Source organism: Lampetra planeri, chromosome 59 (assembly GCF_965212315.1).
Source record: "Lampetra planeri chromosome 59, kcLamPlan1.2.h2, whole genome shotgun sequence".
Taxonomy (NCBI): domain Eukaryota; kingdom Metazoa; phylum Chordata; class Hyperoartia; order Petromyzontiformes; family Petromyzontidae; genus Lampetra; species Lampetra planeri.
The window spans coordinates 2,600,872-2,615,718 of record NC_136165.1 but is presented as its reverse complement, the minus strand read 5'-3'; the positions used below and the strand labels follow the sequence as shown (position 1 = coordinate 2,615,718).

Genomic DNA, 14,847 nt, shown 5'->3' with positions numbered 1-14,847 from the left:
GTGCTGTCCGCCTGCCATTTCGCTCCCCCAAGTTTCCGAATGAATTGAGTTCCTGACGGAGCTCTCAGTGCGTGGATCGCGAACGCCGGACATCGTGGGAGAGCTGCACAGCGGTGCGGGCGCCCTTGTCCCCCCCCCCACCCCCCCCCCCGTATCGTGCCCCCCCGTGTCGCCCCTCTCCCCCACCATCCCCCCATCCCCCCGTGTTGACCCCTCGCATCCCTCCCCCCCGTATCACCCCCCCCCGTGTCGCCCCCCCGTGTCGCCCCCCCCGTGTCGCCCCCCCCCCGTGTCGCCCCCCCCGTGTCGCCCCCCCCCATGTCCCCTCCCCCCCCGTGTCGCCCCCCCCGTGTCACCCTCCCTGTGCCCCCAAAGCGCTGGGGCACAGACTGCACCATCCCAGCTGCGTTGTTGGCAAGGGGCGTTTGTTTTATTGCACGCCCCTCTCCTCTGCTGTCACCACCACTGGCACCTCCACCATGACCACCACCACCACCACCACCGTGAACACCGCCACCATTGCCTACGTCACCTTCACTACCGCCACCTTCACTGCCACCTCCACCTCCACCACCACCACCGTCGCCTTCACTTCCTCCACTGCCACCACCGCCGCCACCACCACCACCGCCACCACCGCCACCACCGCCACCCCCCGCCACCACCACCGCCACCACCACCGCCACCACCACCGCCACCCCCCGCCGCCACCACCTACAGGCGGCCAGGGCCGCGACGGCCGTGATGTGCGACCTGTGCTACCCTCCGCCGACCGAGGCCACCAAGAGCTGCCTGGACTGCCGCAAGAGCTACTGCAACGAGTGCTTCAAGGTGCACCACCCGTGGAACACGCCCAAGGCCACGCACGAGTACATCGGGCCCACCAAAAACTTCCGGCCCAAGGTGGGGACGGGACTCGCGGCGCGAGGGCAGCTCGTCAGGCACCCCCCCCCCCCGACTCTCCCCCCCCCCCTCTCCACCCCCCTCTCCACCCCCCCCCCCCGACCGCGTGGGGGGGGTGGGGGCCGTGCGTTGTGATCGTGACGTCGCTCCGCCCCCCCCCCACGTGCTTGACCTAGATCCACACCCACCCCCCTCCCCCATCCCTCTCTACGTTCTTAGAATTCTTAGAATGTTTCGTTCGTTACGTTTACCCGGCTCTGAAAGCGCGCTAACATTTGGTCAGACTTGTGTAGATTTGCCTGAGCTTGTGGGGGGGGGGGGGGACCCCTTGACCAGCAACTCGGGGCCCTCGGCTCCTTGCTCAGTTCGCTTGTGGCCTGAGAAGCCACGCGCCACCGCTTCCCTGCTTACCCCCCGTGCTCCCCACACCCCCCGTGCCCCCCACACCCCCCGTAGGTGCTGATGTGCCCGGAGCACGAGGCGGAGAAGGTGAACATGTACTGCGAGGTTTGCCGCCGCCCCGTGTGCCACCTGTGCAAGCTCGCCGGAATTCACTCCAACCACAAGGTCACCAACATCAACAGCGCCTACAAGGCGCTCAAGGTGGGCACGTGACGACGACGATGACGACGCGGAGGGGACCGCCGCCATCGTCGTCGTCGTCGCCGTAGTCGTCGTTGCGGTCGTTGCGACGATTGATGTCGTGGTCGTTGCGACAATTGTTGTTGCGGTCGTCACGACGATCGTCGTCGTGATCGTTGCGACAATCGTTACGATCGTCGTCGTCGTCGCGGTCGTCACGACGTTCGTCATCGCAGTTGTCATAACAGTCATCGTCGAGGTCATCTTCACGGTCATTTTAGCGGTCGTCACGACGATTGTCGTCGTCGTAGTCGTCGTCGCGATCGTCACGACGATCGTCGTTGCGATCGTTGTCACCGTCATCGTCCCGCTCGGGGTCTTCACGTTCATCGTCGGCCTCGCCACGAGCTTCGGCACGATTCTTACAATCGTCGCGATCGTTGGGATCGTCATTGTAATATTCACGATTGTTGTCGTCACGATGGTGACCTTTGTCACCACCGACATTGTCATCGTCGTCGTCATCATCCTCGTCGTGTCGGTCATCGACTTGAGTCGTCGTCAACATCATCACAGTCATTTTCATCGTCAATGTCGTCATCGTCAATGTCCACGTTATGAGGCCACTTCGTTGAGCTCTCATTTGTGAAAGCCAGGTCACTTCTGAATACGTCACAGCTCAGTGGGCCTTGTCTGGTAGTAAAAAAAATAATAATCAAGTTTTAGTTTTTATCGTTTAGTTTATTTCTGATACTCACGCGATGTGCTGTGCCACGTGGCAGGGTCTGCACGGTCGTAGCCACCTCGCTAAATCTTCATAATAAGGTAAACCCACTAAATCTAATTTCATAATAAGGTGACCCCCCACTAAATCTAATTTCATAATAAGGTGACCCCCCACTAAATCTAATTTCATAAAAAGGTGACCCCCCACTAAATCTAATTTCATAATAAGGTGACCCCCCACTAAATCTAATTTCATAAAAAGGTGACCCCCCACTAAATCTAATTTCATAATAAGGTGACCCCCCACTAAATCTAATTTCATAATAAGGTGACCCCCCACTAAATCTAATTTCATAAAAAGGTGACCCCCCACTAAATCTAATTTCATAAAAAGGTGACCCCCCACTAAATCTAATTTCATAAAAAGGTGACCCCCCACTAAATCTAATTTCATAAAAAGGTGACCCCCCACTAAATGTAATTTCATAAAAAGGTGACCCCCCACTAAATCTAATTTCATAATAAGGTGACCCCCCACTAAATCTAATTTCATAAAAAGGTGACCCCCCACTAAATCTAATTTCATAATAAGGTGACCCCCCACTAAATCTAATTTCATAAAAAGGTGACCCCCCACTAAATCTAATTTCATAAAAAGGTGACCCCCCCCACTAAATCTAATTTCATAAAAAGGTGACCCCCCCACTAAATCTAATTTCATAAAAAGGTGACCCCCCACTAAATCTAATTTCATAATAAGGTGACCTCCCACTAAATCTAATTTCATAATAAGGTGACCCCGCACTAAATCTAATTTCATGAAAAGGTGACCCCCCACTAAATCTAATTTCATAATAAGGTGACCCCCCACTAAATCTAATTTCATAAAAAGGTGACCCCCCACTAAATCTAATTTCATAAAAAGGTGACCCCCCACTAAATCTAATTTCATAAAAAGGTGACCTCCCACTAAATCTAATTTCATAAAAAGGTGACCCCCCACTAAATCTAATTTCATAAAAAGGTGACCCCCCACTAAATCTAATTTCATAATAAGGTGACCCCCCACTAAATCTAATTTCATAAAAAGGTGACCCCCACTAAATCTAATTTCATAATAAGGTGACCCCCCACTAAATCTAATTTCATAAAAAGGTGACCCTTCACTAAATCTAATTTCATAAAAAGGTGACCCCCCCCACTAAATCTAATTTCATAAAAAGGTGACCCCCCCCACTAAATCTAATTTCATAAAAAGGTGACCCCCCACTAAATCTAATTTCATAATAAGGTGACCTCCCACTAAATCTAATTTCATAATAAGGTGACCCCCCACTAAATCTAATTTCATGAAAAGGTGACCCCCCACTAAATCTAATTTCATGAAAAGGTGACCCCCCACTAAATCTAATTTCATAAAAAGGTGACCCCCCACTAAATCTAATTTCATAAAAAGGTGACCCCCCACTAAATCTAATTTCATAAAAAGGTGACCCCCCACTAAATCTAATTTCATGAAAAGGTGACCCCCCACTAAATCTAATTTCATGAAAAGGTGACCCCACCAAATCGCATTCGCATCAAGCACATTGTTACAGCTTAAACTCCACGTCTTATCCTGTGGCATCACCTCTAACCCCACTCCTCCCCCCCATCCCTCCCGCTGCTTCTTCTCGTCTCTCCCTCGTCGGCGCTGCCAGGAGAAATTGGCCAAGAGCATCAACTTGCTGGTGAGCAAGGAGGACCAGGTGAAGGAGCAGCTGGGAGTCATCGAGACTCTGATCAAGGACACGGAGGTGCGATGCTTTGCTTTGCTTATCGATCGGCGTCCCAGACCCCCACCCCGCTCCCCCCCCCCCCGTCCCCCCCACCCGCCCATCCGTCGTCGGGGTCGTGCGGCGGTCCGAGCAGCGGGTCATGAGGACACCGCCGTTGGCCACGTGCGGTGGTAAAGAAGTTCAAGCGAACGTACGCGCGTGCGTCCGTGCGTCATCTCGTCCGTCTGTCGTTGTTCTATTCCTGTGTCCGGTCCATTGTGCCCATCCACGTGTTTGTCATTCCACCTCTGTGGCTGTCCTCAACTGCATCTCCTCCCGTCATTATTTGTACGTCTGTCTCATTTGGCCATGGGTCCCACGTTCTGTCTCTGCGGTTTGTCCATCCTTCAACGCCTGCATCCCCCCCCCCCCGCCGTCATTCCACTTTCCACCCTTCCTCCACTCACCCTTCCGTCTGTTTATTCCTTCGTCCGTGTGAACTCTTCTCCCGTCTCTGCATTTGTCTCAGCCCAGCTGTTAACCCGTGACGCCTGAGTCTGTCCCGTCACCGCGTGCCAGTGAGCCGTGGACACTTTGCGTGGCTTGAAGGTGCACCTAGCCTGGTTTACAAGCACTGTGGTGGTGTCACCATCACTTCGTGGCAAATGGTTGTTGTTGACTGCATCTGTGTGCACGTGTGTCTGTCAGCGGTGGTGTAGCGGTTAGCGCGCCGTGCTGCGAACCCGGCGACCCGAGTTGGATTCCCACTGACGGCCAACACCCAGTGACGATTATCTGAACCGGTCCCCCCTAGGTCGACTTAGTCTCAAATGAGTACGGGGTGCAGTGTGTAAAAGCATCGCCACTGGGGAGACAAAGGTGGTGCTGGTCACCCACCCCCTCGAGTGCCGTGCCGGCCTTCGTAGGTGCTACTCGCTAACAGCACTTGCCCCAATAGTCTGTTAAAGCTACACGGGGCATCTTTGTCCTTGTCTTCTGTGTGGTTGTGTTTCTAGTTGTTAAGGCTATACGAAGGATCTTTGTCTTCATCAGTCCTTCTGCGTGTCCGCGCGTCCACTGGCGCGTGCGTGCATCTGTCCACATAACATCCACGCATCCACGCATGCGTCCGTGCGTCCGCGTGTCCGTCCGCGTGTCCATCCGCGTGTCCGTCCGCGTGACCGTCCGCGTGTCCGTCCGCGTGTCCGTCCGCGTGTCCGTCCGCGTGTCCGTCCGCGTGTTCGTCCGCGTGTCCGTCCGCGTGTCCGTCCGCATGTCTGTGCGTCCGTCCGTTCCGTTCCGCGTGTCCGTTCCGTTCCGCGTGCAGACGGGCGGCGATCTCGCGGCGCGCAGCGTCACGGAGGCCTTCGGGGGCCTGGAGGAGGCGGTGCGGGCGCGGCGCGCGGCCATGTCGCACCGCCTGGAGGGCTGCCGCGACGACGTCGCGTGCCGGCTGCATGCGCAGCACTCCGAGTGCGAGCAGCTGCTGCAGAGCTCGGGGCTCGTGGGCCTCGCCCGCGAGTTCCTCAAGGAGAGCGACCCCTCGTGCTTCATGCAGACCGCCAAGCTGCTGCACAGCAGGTAGACGCGGCGGCGACAGCGACGACGATGATGACGACGATCATGAAGGCTATGATGATGATGATGACAATGACGACGACGATGATGACAATGACGACAACGATGACGACGATGACGACGATGACGATGATGACGACGACGACGATGATGACAGTGACAATGACGATGATGATAATGACGGCGACGATGATGACGACGGTGACGATGACGACGATGACGACGATGACGACGATGACGACGATGACGACGATGACGACGATGACGACGATGACGACGATGACGACGATGGCGAGGCCCCCCGCGCGTGCCAGAGAGGCCCCTTTATTCCCGCTGGTGGAGGCCGCCAGCGGTGGCGCGAGCCGGCTACTGCAAGCGGAGCTGCCGTCTCGGCCGTTTTGTGGCCAGGCAGTACGCACGTGCACACGCGCACGTGCACACGCGCACGTGCGCGTGTGCACGTGCGCGTGTGCACGTGCACACGCGCACGTGCACACGCGTGCATACACGCACATGTACACACACGCGCACGTACACGCACCCAAGCACACACGTACACGCACACGCGCACACACACGTACACACGCACACACGCATACACGTGCTCGTACACACGTACACATAGTACACATAGAACACACGTACACATATACACACGTACACACGTATACACATACACATATAACACATACACACACACGCAAACACGTACACACACACGCACACACACGATCCTCGCTCGCGGCCAACATCGGTGACGAAACTACCTGAACCGGTCCTGGGCCTCCCATCGGGTTCACTCGGCTTAAAATGAGGACCTGGTGAAGCCTGTAAACATCAGCAATGGGGAGACAAAGACGGCCGGGTGCGGTGCTGTCCTGCCCCCACCCACTTCCGCGTGCGCGCCGTGCCGGCCTTCGGCGGTGTTCACTGACAGCACTTGCCCCCGACGGTCTGCTGGAGGCTACACGGGGCACCTTTGTCTTTGTGATCCCGCAGGATCATGAGGGCGACGGATCGCTTCAAGTCGTTTGAGGCGGATGTGGTGGACGCGTCATTCTCGGGGTTCACGGTGGACGTGGCTCGGGAACAAGCCTTGCTGGGCTCCCTCGACTTCCTCAAGGGTGAGGGCCCACCAACGCCACCACAGCCACCACCACCATCGCCGCCACCACCACCACCACAGCCACCACCACCACCACCACCATCGCCGCCACCACCACCACAGCCACCACCACCACCACCACAGCCACCACCACCACTGCCACAGCCACCACCGTCACCACCACCACCACCACAGCCGCCACCACCACCAGCACCACCACAGCCACCACCACCAGCACCACCACCACCACAGCCACCACCACCACAGCCACCACCACCACCACAGCCACCACCACCACCACCACAGCCACCACCGCCACAGCCACCACCACAGCCACCACCACAGCCACCACCACCACCACCACAGCCACCACCACCGCCACCACCGCCGCCACCACCACAGCCACTGCCACCTCCACTACCCCCACCACAGCGACCACCACCACCACAACAACAACCGCCATTCGCTACTTCGTGGCAGTGACGTCACCTTGCGCCAGGCTGGGTGCACTTTGAGGCCACGTGAAGTGTCGACCGCCTGCTGGTAGCGGAGCTATGTTTGCTCTGCGGCGGATTCCCCCAGCGACCGATCGATTTCGTGAGTAGATTCACCAAACGTGGACCGCCACGCCGGCACACTGCGCCTACCGCCGCACCTCGTGAACGTCGCGTGGCAACGTGTCCAACCGTGGACCACGCTGCCGAGCCGCACCGCAGATGCGTGTCTAACCCCGACTGGCCCGCGATACGACGCGGCCCGGCGATTGGCGGCGATCCGGCAGTCACGTTTGCAAACCCCCCCCTCCCCCCCAGCCCCCCACCCTCCCCCCCAGCCCCTACCGCGTAGACGTTCGAGCGCCACCCCCCTCGTGTATGCTCGGGGTTTTCCCCGGGCTTTCTCCGGTTTCCCTGCCCCCCCCCCCCTGCACCCGAAGCGCCGAGCGCTCGCCCCGAAGCGGAACTGGCCGGACATCCCCAACGTAGCGGGAGGATTTAAACGACGGTGCCAATGAACCGGCGATGGTAACGATGAACCGGTGGTGATGATGAGCCGGCGTTGACGATGAACCAGCGGTGACGAACCAGTGGTGACGATGAGCCGGCAACGGTGATGATGAATCGGCGACTTTGACGGTAAACCGGCGGTGAGGATTTAAACGGCGGTGACAGTGAAGCGGTGACGGTGAACCCCTCTGCGGTTTGTGTTCCAGCCCCGGAGACGCCGGTGCTGGACCCGAGCCGCAGCGCCATTTACAAGGACGCCCAGGTGAGCTGGTCTCTCCCCGAGGGCTCCGCTCCTGCCGATCGGTTCCAGCTCGAGTTCCGGCACCCTCCACGGCGCCGCCCGTCGCCCGTCCTGGACCGCGGCACCCCGGAGCCGGCTAGCGGAGATGACGTCGACGACCCGGAGTGGAGCCGCGTGGACGGGATCCGGAGCACGAGCCACGTGGTGACAGGAGTCCAGTCCGGCGTGGACCTCGCGGTCCGAGTCCGGGCCGTCAACGCAGCCGGAGCGAGTGCGTTCAGCGCGGAGATGACAATGGCGGCGCCGCCGGCGCAAGGTAGGCGGACGCCTGCGCGCGCCGGCACGCACGTCGCGTGCACATTGGCACGCGTAAGAATAAGAATAAGAATCGTGGCAATCTCTGCGTTTCGGTGCCGCTTGCTTAAACGCACCCGGCGTGTCAAGGTGCCTGGCATCAAACCCTCATCTCGGTCACTCGAAGGGCTGTCCCCTGCACGGCGCAAAGTGACTCGGCACCGGCCTGTGAGTGGGCGTGAGCCTGCAAGTCGGGGACGGCTGCCACACCGGTGGCGCCCGCCTCGGCTAGACCGCGGCGAGGCGTGGGGACGGCTGAGATGGGACGCGACGGTGGGGGGTGGGGGGGGGATGAAGGGGGGTTTGAAGGCGCTTGGAAACGCCGAGGTCTTTGAGCGAGCGGCGCTGTGTTGCCGCGACTCTCCTCCGTCCCCTCGTCACAGTCTTCAGCTTCCTGCTGGACGACGACTGTGGCTATGAGCGCGAGCGGCTCGTCCTCTCCCCGCGCCGCGCCAGCGTCGACAGCGTCGTTGGGCTGCCCGCTCTGCTCGCGTCCGAGGGGCTCGCCGGGGGCAGCGCCGGCAGCAGCAGCACCGGCGACAACGACGACCCGCACCGCTGCCACGGGGATGGCGGCGGCGTCAACGGCGCAGCCAGCACCGCCGGCCCACTGGCGCCGCTGTCGTTCATCGCCGGGGACGCGGCCGTGAGAGGCGGGCGCCACTTCTGGGTGGTGCGCGTGCGGCCGAGCAGCTTCCTGGTGCGCGTCGGGGTGGCGGCGCCGGAGGCTCTGCGGTGCTGGCTGCGTCGCGCCGTCACCGGCGGCGGCGGCGGCAAAGGCAGCACCGGCGGCAAGGACGCGGCCGCGCGGGGGAAGGGCGTTCGGTGAGCGGCGCTAACGCTCTTGGGTGGTCCCCGATTCTGTTCCTAACGCAGATCTATTATTGTTGTTGTTATTGTTGTTGTTGTTCTTGCTGTTACCGGTTAATATCACGCGTCGGCCACGTCGTACTCCCACGATGTCGCGACGTCGTTCGCAAACATCGCAGGCCATCTGCGCCACGTGTCACGGTCTTTTACCTTTTTAAAATCAGTTTAAAAAATTACCCAACAAAAATTACTCCTAATTGGAAAACGCACGGCGATCATCGCCTTCCCCCCGACCCTACCGGCAGGCTCATGCCAATTGCCGGTTCCGTGCCGAGTCGCCTTGTGCTGCGCAGGGACAGCTGCCATAAGGGGGATTCCCCTAGGCAATACAGCATCACCTTAGCCCCAAAGAGAATTCCGATCGGTGGCTGTATTGTCTTTCAGAGCTTATGTCTCTCAGCTGGTGAATGTACGCACGTCCACCTCTCACCGTGTAGATGCATGCGTAGGCCGTATGTCCCAGGCTGTCCCACGAGTTTAAAGCTTCGTTGGGTGAGAGCCATGATGATGATGACGATTGACAGGAAGTTATACGTATGTTTGTTGAACTTCTTTCGCACCATGCACGATGACATGGGCGATGACAATTACGGGATGACGATGTTGCTCAGAATGATGATGATGTTGACGATGATTATCAAGATAATGATGACGGCGATCCTGAAGATTATCACAATGATGATGACGATGATGCTGATATTTGATTTGATGAAGACAATGACGATCAGCACAACGGCGACGATGACGACGATTCTGCCACTGCCCTCCCCCCCGCCCGCAGGCACAAGCCGGACAGCCCCTCCTCAGCCGCCCCCTCGGCTGCCCCCTCGGCCGCCCCCTCCTGCGCCTTCGTCTCTGTGGGCATGGGTCAGGTGGTGGCCCCCAGCTGGGCCCAGCTGCCTGCGCCCCCCCCCCTCCTCTCCCGCCAAGGGCACGACCCGGGCGGCACCGCAGGCGCCGGCGTCGGCGTCTCCGCAGCACCGCCAGCAGCAGCAACAGCAGCAGCCGGCGCCGCGCGCCACCTCCGCTCGCTCCCAGCGAGCCGCGAAGCCTCTCGTTCGTTCCGCCTCCGCGCCGAAGTCGGCGCCGGGGACGCCGCGACGCGCCGCGGCCTCCGGGGGGCGGAGCGCGCGTGTGTCGGCGCTGCCGGCGCGTCTCGGCGTGTGCCTGGACCACGGCGCCGGGACGGTGGCGTTCTACGACGCCGACGGCGGCGGCGGCGGCGCGACCCGGCTCTGCGAGATGCCGGTCGACTGCTCGGGCCCCGTGTTCCCCGTGTTTGCGTTTCTGGGCGGCGGCGGGCTGGAGCTGGAAGTGGCCGACGGTGGGGGCTGCGCCGACGGTACCGGTGGAGCCGACGGCGTCGGCAAGAGGGGAGCCGCGCCACCGCTGTCGGCACGGCCCGGCGAGAACGGTGTCTGACTGCAGCCGCGCGGGAAATTAATTTTGGGCCTGTTGTTTAAAAAACATCTGTGGGTCTCGTGTAAGTCTATGAGTGTCTATATGAGGCTGTGGGTCTCTATGTGAGTCTATGGATCTCCATGTGAGTCTGTGGGTCTTTATGTGAGTCTATGGGTCTCTATATGAGTCTATGGGTCGTTATATTAGTCTATGGGTCGTTATGTTAGTCTGTGGGTCTCTATGTGAGACTATGTGAGTCAATGGGTCTCCGTGTGAGTCTATGGGTCTCCGCGTGAGTCAATGGGTCTCTGTGTGAGTCTGTGGGTCTCTGTGTGATTATCTGGGTCTCCGTGTGAGCCTGTGGGTCTCTATGTGATTATCTGGGTCTCCGTGTGAGTCTGTGGGTCTCCGCGTGAGTCTGTGGGTCTCCGTGTGAGTCTATGGGTCTCCGCGTGAGTCTGTGGGTCTCCGTGTGAGCCTGGGGCTTGCGTGGGTGAGAGACGGGTGTGTCTTGTTGTGGTCGTTATTATTATTTTTGTTTAGTTTGCTTATTTTTTCTGATCGAACAAAGCCCTCGCTCTGAATCGGGGCCTTTGCTTGTAACATCAGCCGAGTGGAGGGAATATTTTTCTCCTTTCTCTAAGGTGGTGGAAATGACGAACGCGGTGAGTGATGGGTGGTCCACCGCCACCGCCGAAGGTGCTGCTAAAAAAACGACCTTTTCGCCCTGCGAGAAATCCCCACCACCTTAATTTCATCTCGTAACTTTTTGTTGTCTCTCTCTCTCTCTCTCCCCTCCCACGTGTTATGTCCGTCGACGCCGGCGCGCTCGGAAAAATCACAAAAAAACGGCACCCTCGTCGTATCTCTCGGTGCAGCCGATTTCGGTTGAAAGCGGGCGACGCGGCCGGCCCGTCTTCGCGTCGCCGCCGCGGCGATATGCCCGTTTCCGTGGCGACAGTCGGTGCCGCTTGTGCCGGGAGTGGGGTGGTGGGGGAGGTTTGCCACCCCCGGAGTGACGACCAACGCCAAACTCCGGAAGGATCGACCTCAAACCCGTGCCTCGTTCAGCTCGCGGAAACAAAAGTCCCAGGTCGAGAGCGGCCGCACGGAGCTATGCAAGACGCGCAAATCGAAAGCGTTCGCGACGTCAACGTGCCAAGCCATCAGCCGAGACTCCAAAGTTGCGTCGAACAGTGCTGCCCGTCTGTCACTGAGCATCAGGTAGCGCGCCTCTTGCCGTGTTCCCGTGCCCCCGCGTTCTAATGCCCCCCCCCCCCCCAAAAAAAAATTACTTTATTACGAGATTTTTCCCTTGAGGTGTTTAGTTGTGAGGTCTCACAACAACACCCCCTACTACTGCTGCTGCCTAATAATAACAACAATAATAATCAGCACCGCGATGGTGATTCTGACGTCTTGAAAATGTGCATGCAAATGAACACGTAATTGCAGAGCGCAAAAGCAATATTCATCTAAACTTTAAAGATTGCACTGCGAAAAAAAGGAAAGGCACTAACAAAATTGCTGCTGCTGCTGATGCTGCTACTACTACGGGTCGGGATTTGGGGGCACGTGTCTTTATCTCGTGTCTTTGTCCTCGTGTCTAACACCGTGTCTAACACCGTGTCTAAGCTCACATACGAATGTGTGTCGGTGCGCGCGAGATCAATCAGTAAAGTAGTGGCGGAGGGGTAGGTGGGGGTGGGGGTGGTGGCGCAGTGGTTAGCACGCTGCGCTACGAAGCCAGCCACCAGAGTTCGATTCCCGCTCACGACCAATAACAGCGGCGATTAATTGGAACCGCTCCTGGGTCTCCCTGAAGTGAACACCTGCTGCGGTGTGCAAACATCAGCACTGGGGAGACAAAGGCGGCCGTGCATGATGCTGGCTACCCACCACCCCCTTGTCACGCTCTGTCAGGCCTTCGTAGGTGCTACTCGCTAATAGCACTTTGCCCCAACGGTCCTTGAAAGGCTCTACGGGGGATCTTTGTGTGTGTGTGTGTTTGCGTAATAATTGCACGGCATAAAGGAAACCAGGCGCTGTGTGGTGCCTTTTTGTCTGAAGTGCGGGGACTCTCGTCCCTAGCGACCCCCCCCCCCCCTGGCTCTCGGTTGCCCAGGGATTGCCTATCACGGATTAGCCAAAGAGAAATTAGACTCCGGTTTTCCCTCCCCCAGTAACATTCGTTCGCGCCGATGTTAAATCGTAGACACTGAACCTCGGTGAATGTCGTGAATCGTCGAGGCTGCTTCTCACAGCCCCCCCCCCCGCCCCCCCCGGATTACAGCACGGTTTGCCCGCGTACGGCGCGAAATAATTGTCAACGCGCGCGTACTTCACGGCTCTCCTGCTACCTTGCACTTGGCGTTCACGTGGAAGCCTCGCGCCGGGCGTTCGTCACGACCTCAGGAGTCGTCGGCACGCGCGTAAAGTCGCCGGCGAACGGCGGTCACCCCGGCACGGACGACAGCGGCGTCACTTTCTAAACGTTGCCCTGCGTAGGTCGCCCGCCTCCCCACCCCCCCCATCAGAATGAGCCAAAATGAGATGGGAAATGTGATGGTGCCAGATCCTGGGCTGCTTGGGTGCGATGGGACGCACAGGCCAAACCTGAAGGCGATCCTCGTTGTGAGTTCTGCAAATGTTGTTATCTGGCAACTGCTCTGGAGGAAGAGGCGGAGGAGGAGGGCTGCCACCCTAAATTCTGGATGTTTTCACCAATTACGGACTTTCAGTTTCTTCATCGAGGATGCTAATGGGAGGCATTCTTTCGGGGCGGGCGCGCGTGGGGGGGGGGTCTGTGGCTTCTGTCGTAATTAAAGGCTCATTAATTAAGTGCGCTCTCAAGCCACGCCAGTGACGACCGCCTTATGAATCGCGTTCTTAGCTCGGGGTAGGCGCAGGTGCCCATCGTGCCTTCTTGCCAGTCCCGTGCGTGTCCGCGCTCGCCGCCGCACGCAATCGCTCGGTGGCGATAACCGCACGCGACGTTTGTTCGCGGGTTTTTTTGCGACGTGTAACTTATTGTGTGCTTCAACCTCCCCCCCCCCCGCCTCTTCGTGCCAGGTCTCCCTCGCGTTGCAATGCCGGGGGTCTGCGATGTCACCGGCAGGGTCGAGGCTTTCGCCGATTCCAAATGCGCGCAATGCACATTTGGATGTTCTTCCCAGGAAGAAGCGGTGGGTGGGTTTCGTGGGTTGGGCGGAAATCAGTCCGGCGGCTCGTGTCTTTGTGGCTTTTTTAAAGCCGCGCCACCCTTTTTTAGATTGCGCAAGCCTTCTTCGTCCGTGCACTTTATCGCTGCGCGTTGTGCTAACCGAGTGTCCGTTTACCCCGACTAGCGTTTAATGCTTCAACCAAGTGCTCGGTGCGCGGATCCGGATCGGTGGGACCACAAATCTACTCCGGGTTTTAACCAACGGGGGAGGGGGGGGCGACCGAAGGCCACCCCGGATTAGAACCTGGCCAACTCTATCGTTAAACCTTTTTTTGCATTCACCCGCTGCACGGTTCGCGCCTTTAGCTGTAAAACCCGGAACGGAGTGGGTCACCCCGCCTCCGCACCGACCTGGAGCCACGAGCAGGATGCTGGACTTTAAAATAATAAAGAGGGTGCTTCAAAAAAATGTTAACACTTATATGGGACTGTCGTTTTTATTGGAAAAATAACACATAATGAATACACTGTAGCATGATAACAAATGTATGTTAATAGCTTCAAAAGTCAAAACAGTCTTCACTTGTTCGCCATCATTGTCAACGCGTTGCCTGGAATCTTCTCCAGGTGGTCTCCATAGCCCGAAGGCGGCACATTTCTCGTGGTATTGTTGCAAATTCTCCGAAGTGTTAACATTTTTTTGAAGCATCCTGTATATTCAAAACGGATGTCGCTGCCGACGCGTAAATTAGCCAGAGTTGTTCTCTGTTTGTGACGAGTGTTGTGGGTGGTGGTGGTGGTGGTGGTCGTGGTGGTGGCCGTTGTAACTCGTTACAGAGTCGTCTCCAATAAAAGTGATTGAGTTCTGTGTTTCTGAGTGGCCCCCCCTCTCTCTCTCCTCTCTTGAATTCAACCCCTTCATGCAAACCACAAGGCTGTGATCATTAACCCACCGAAAGTAATCGAGATCATTTGCCTGCCATAAAATTCCACGTGATAAGTCGACACTTTGTTGAGCCATCATTAGTGGTGAGGACGCTTCTGAAAAATTAACCCGTAAAAACAAAGTTTTTCACTATAAATCCTTTATATGCGTGGCATCGGTTTTATTTTATTATTCATTTCTGTTTCTCTTGAGTAAGAGTTTCATTTTTATCACATTG

At 57.8% G+C, this 14,847-nt stretch overlaps 1 protein-coding gene across 1 annotated transcript in view; it reads left to right on the top strand.

Moving 5' to 3' along the window:
* Positions 1–14,554, top strand: part of LOC144736237 (E3 ubiquitin-protein ligase Trim36-like) — a 29,375-nt gene extending 14,821 nt beyond the window's left edge. Inside the window, 9 exon segments of the mRNA XM_078618861.1 lie at positions 721–903; positions 1,360–1,506; positions 3,912–4,007; positions 5,296–5,549; positions 6,546–6,670; positions 7,862–8,212; positions 8,634–9,075; positions 9,902–10,028; positions 10,030–14,554. Of these exon segments, the coding sequence (XP_078474987.1) occupies positions 721–903; positions 1,360–1,506; positions 3,912–4,007; positions 5,296–5,549; positions 6,546–6,670; positions 7,862–8,212; positions 8,634–9,075; positions 9,902–10,028; positions 10,030–10,542 (2,238 nt within the window). The 3' untranslated portion in view covers positions 10,543–14,554.
* Positions 14,555–14,847: the final 293 nt, after the last annotated feature.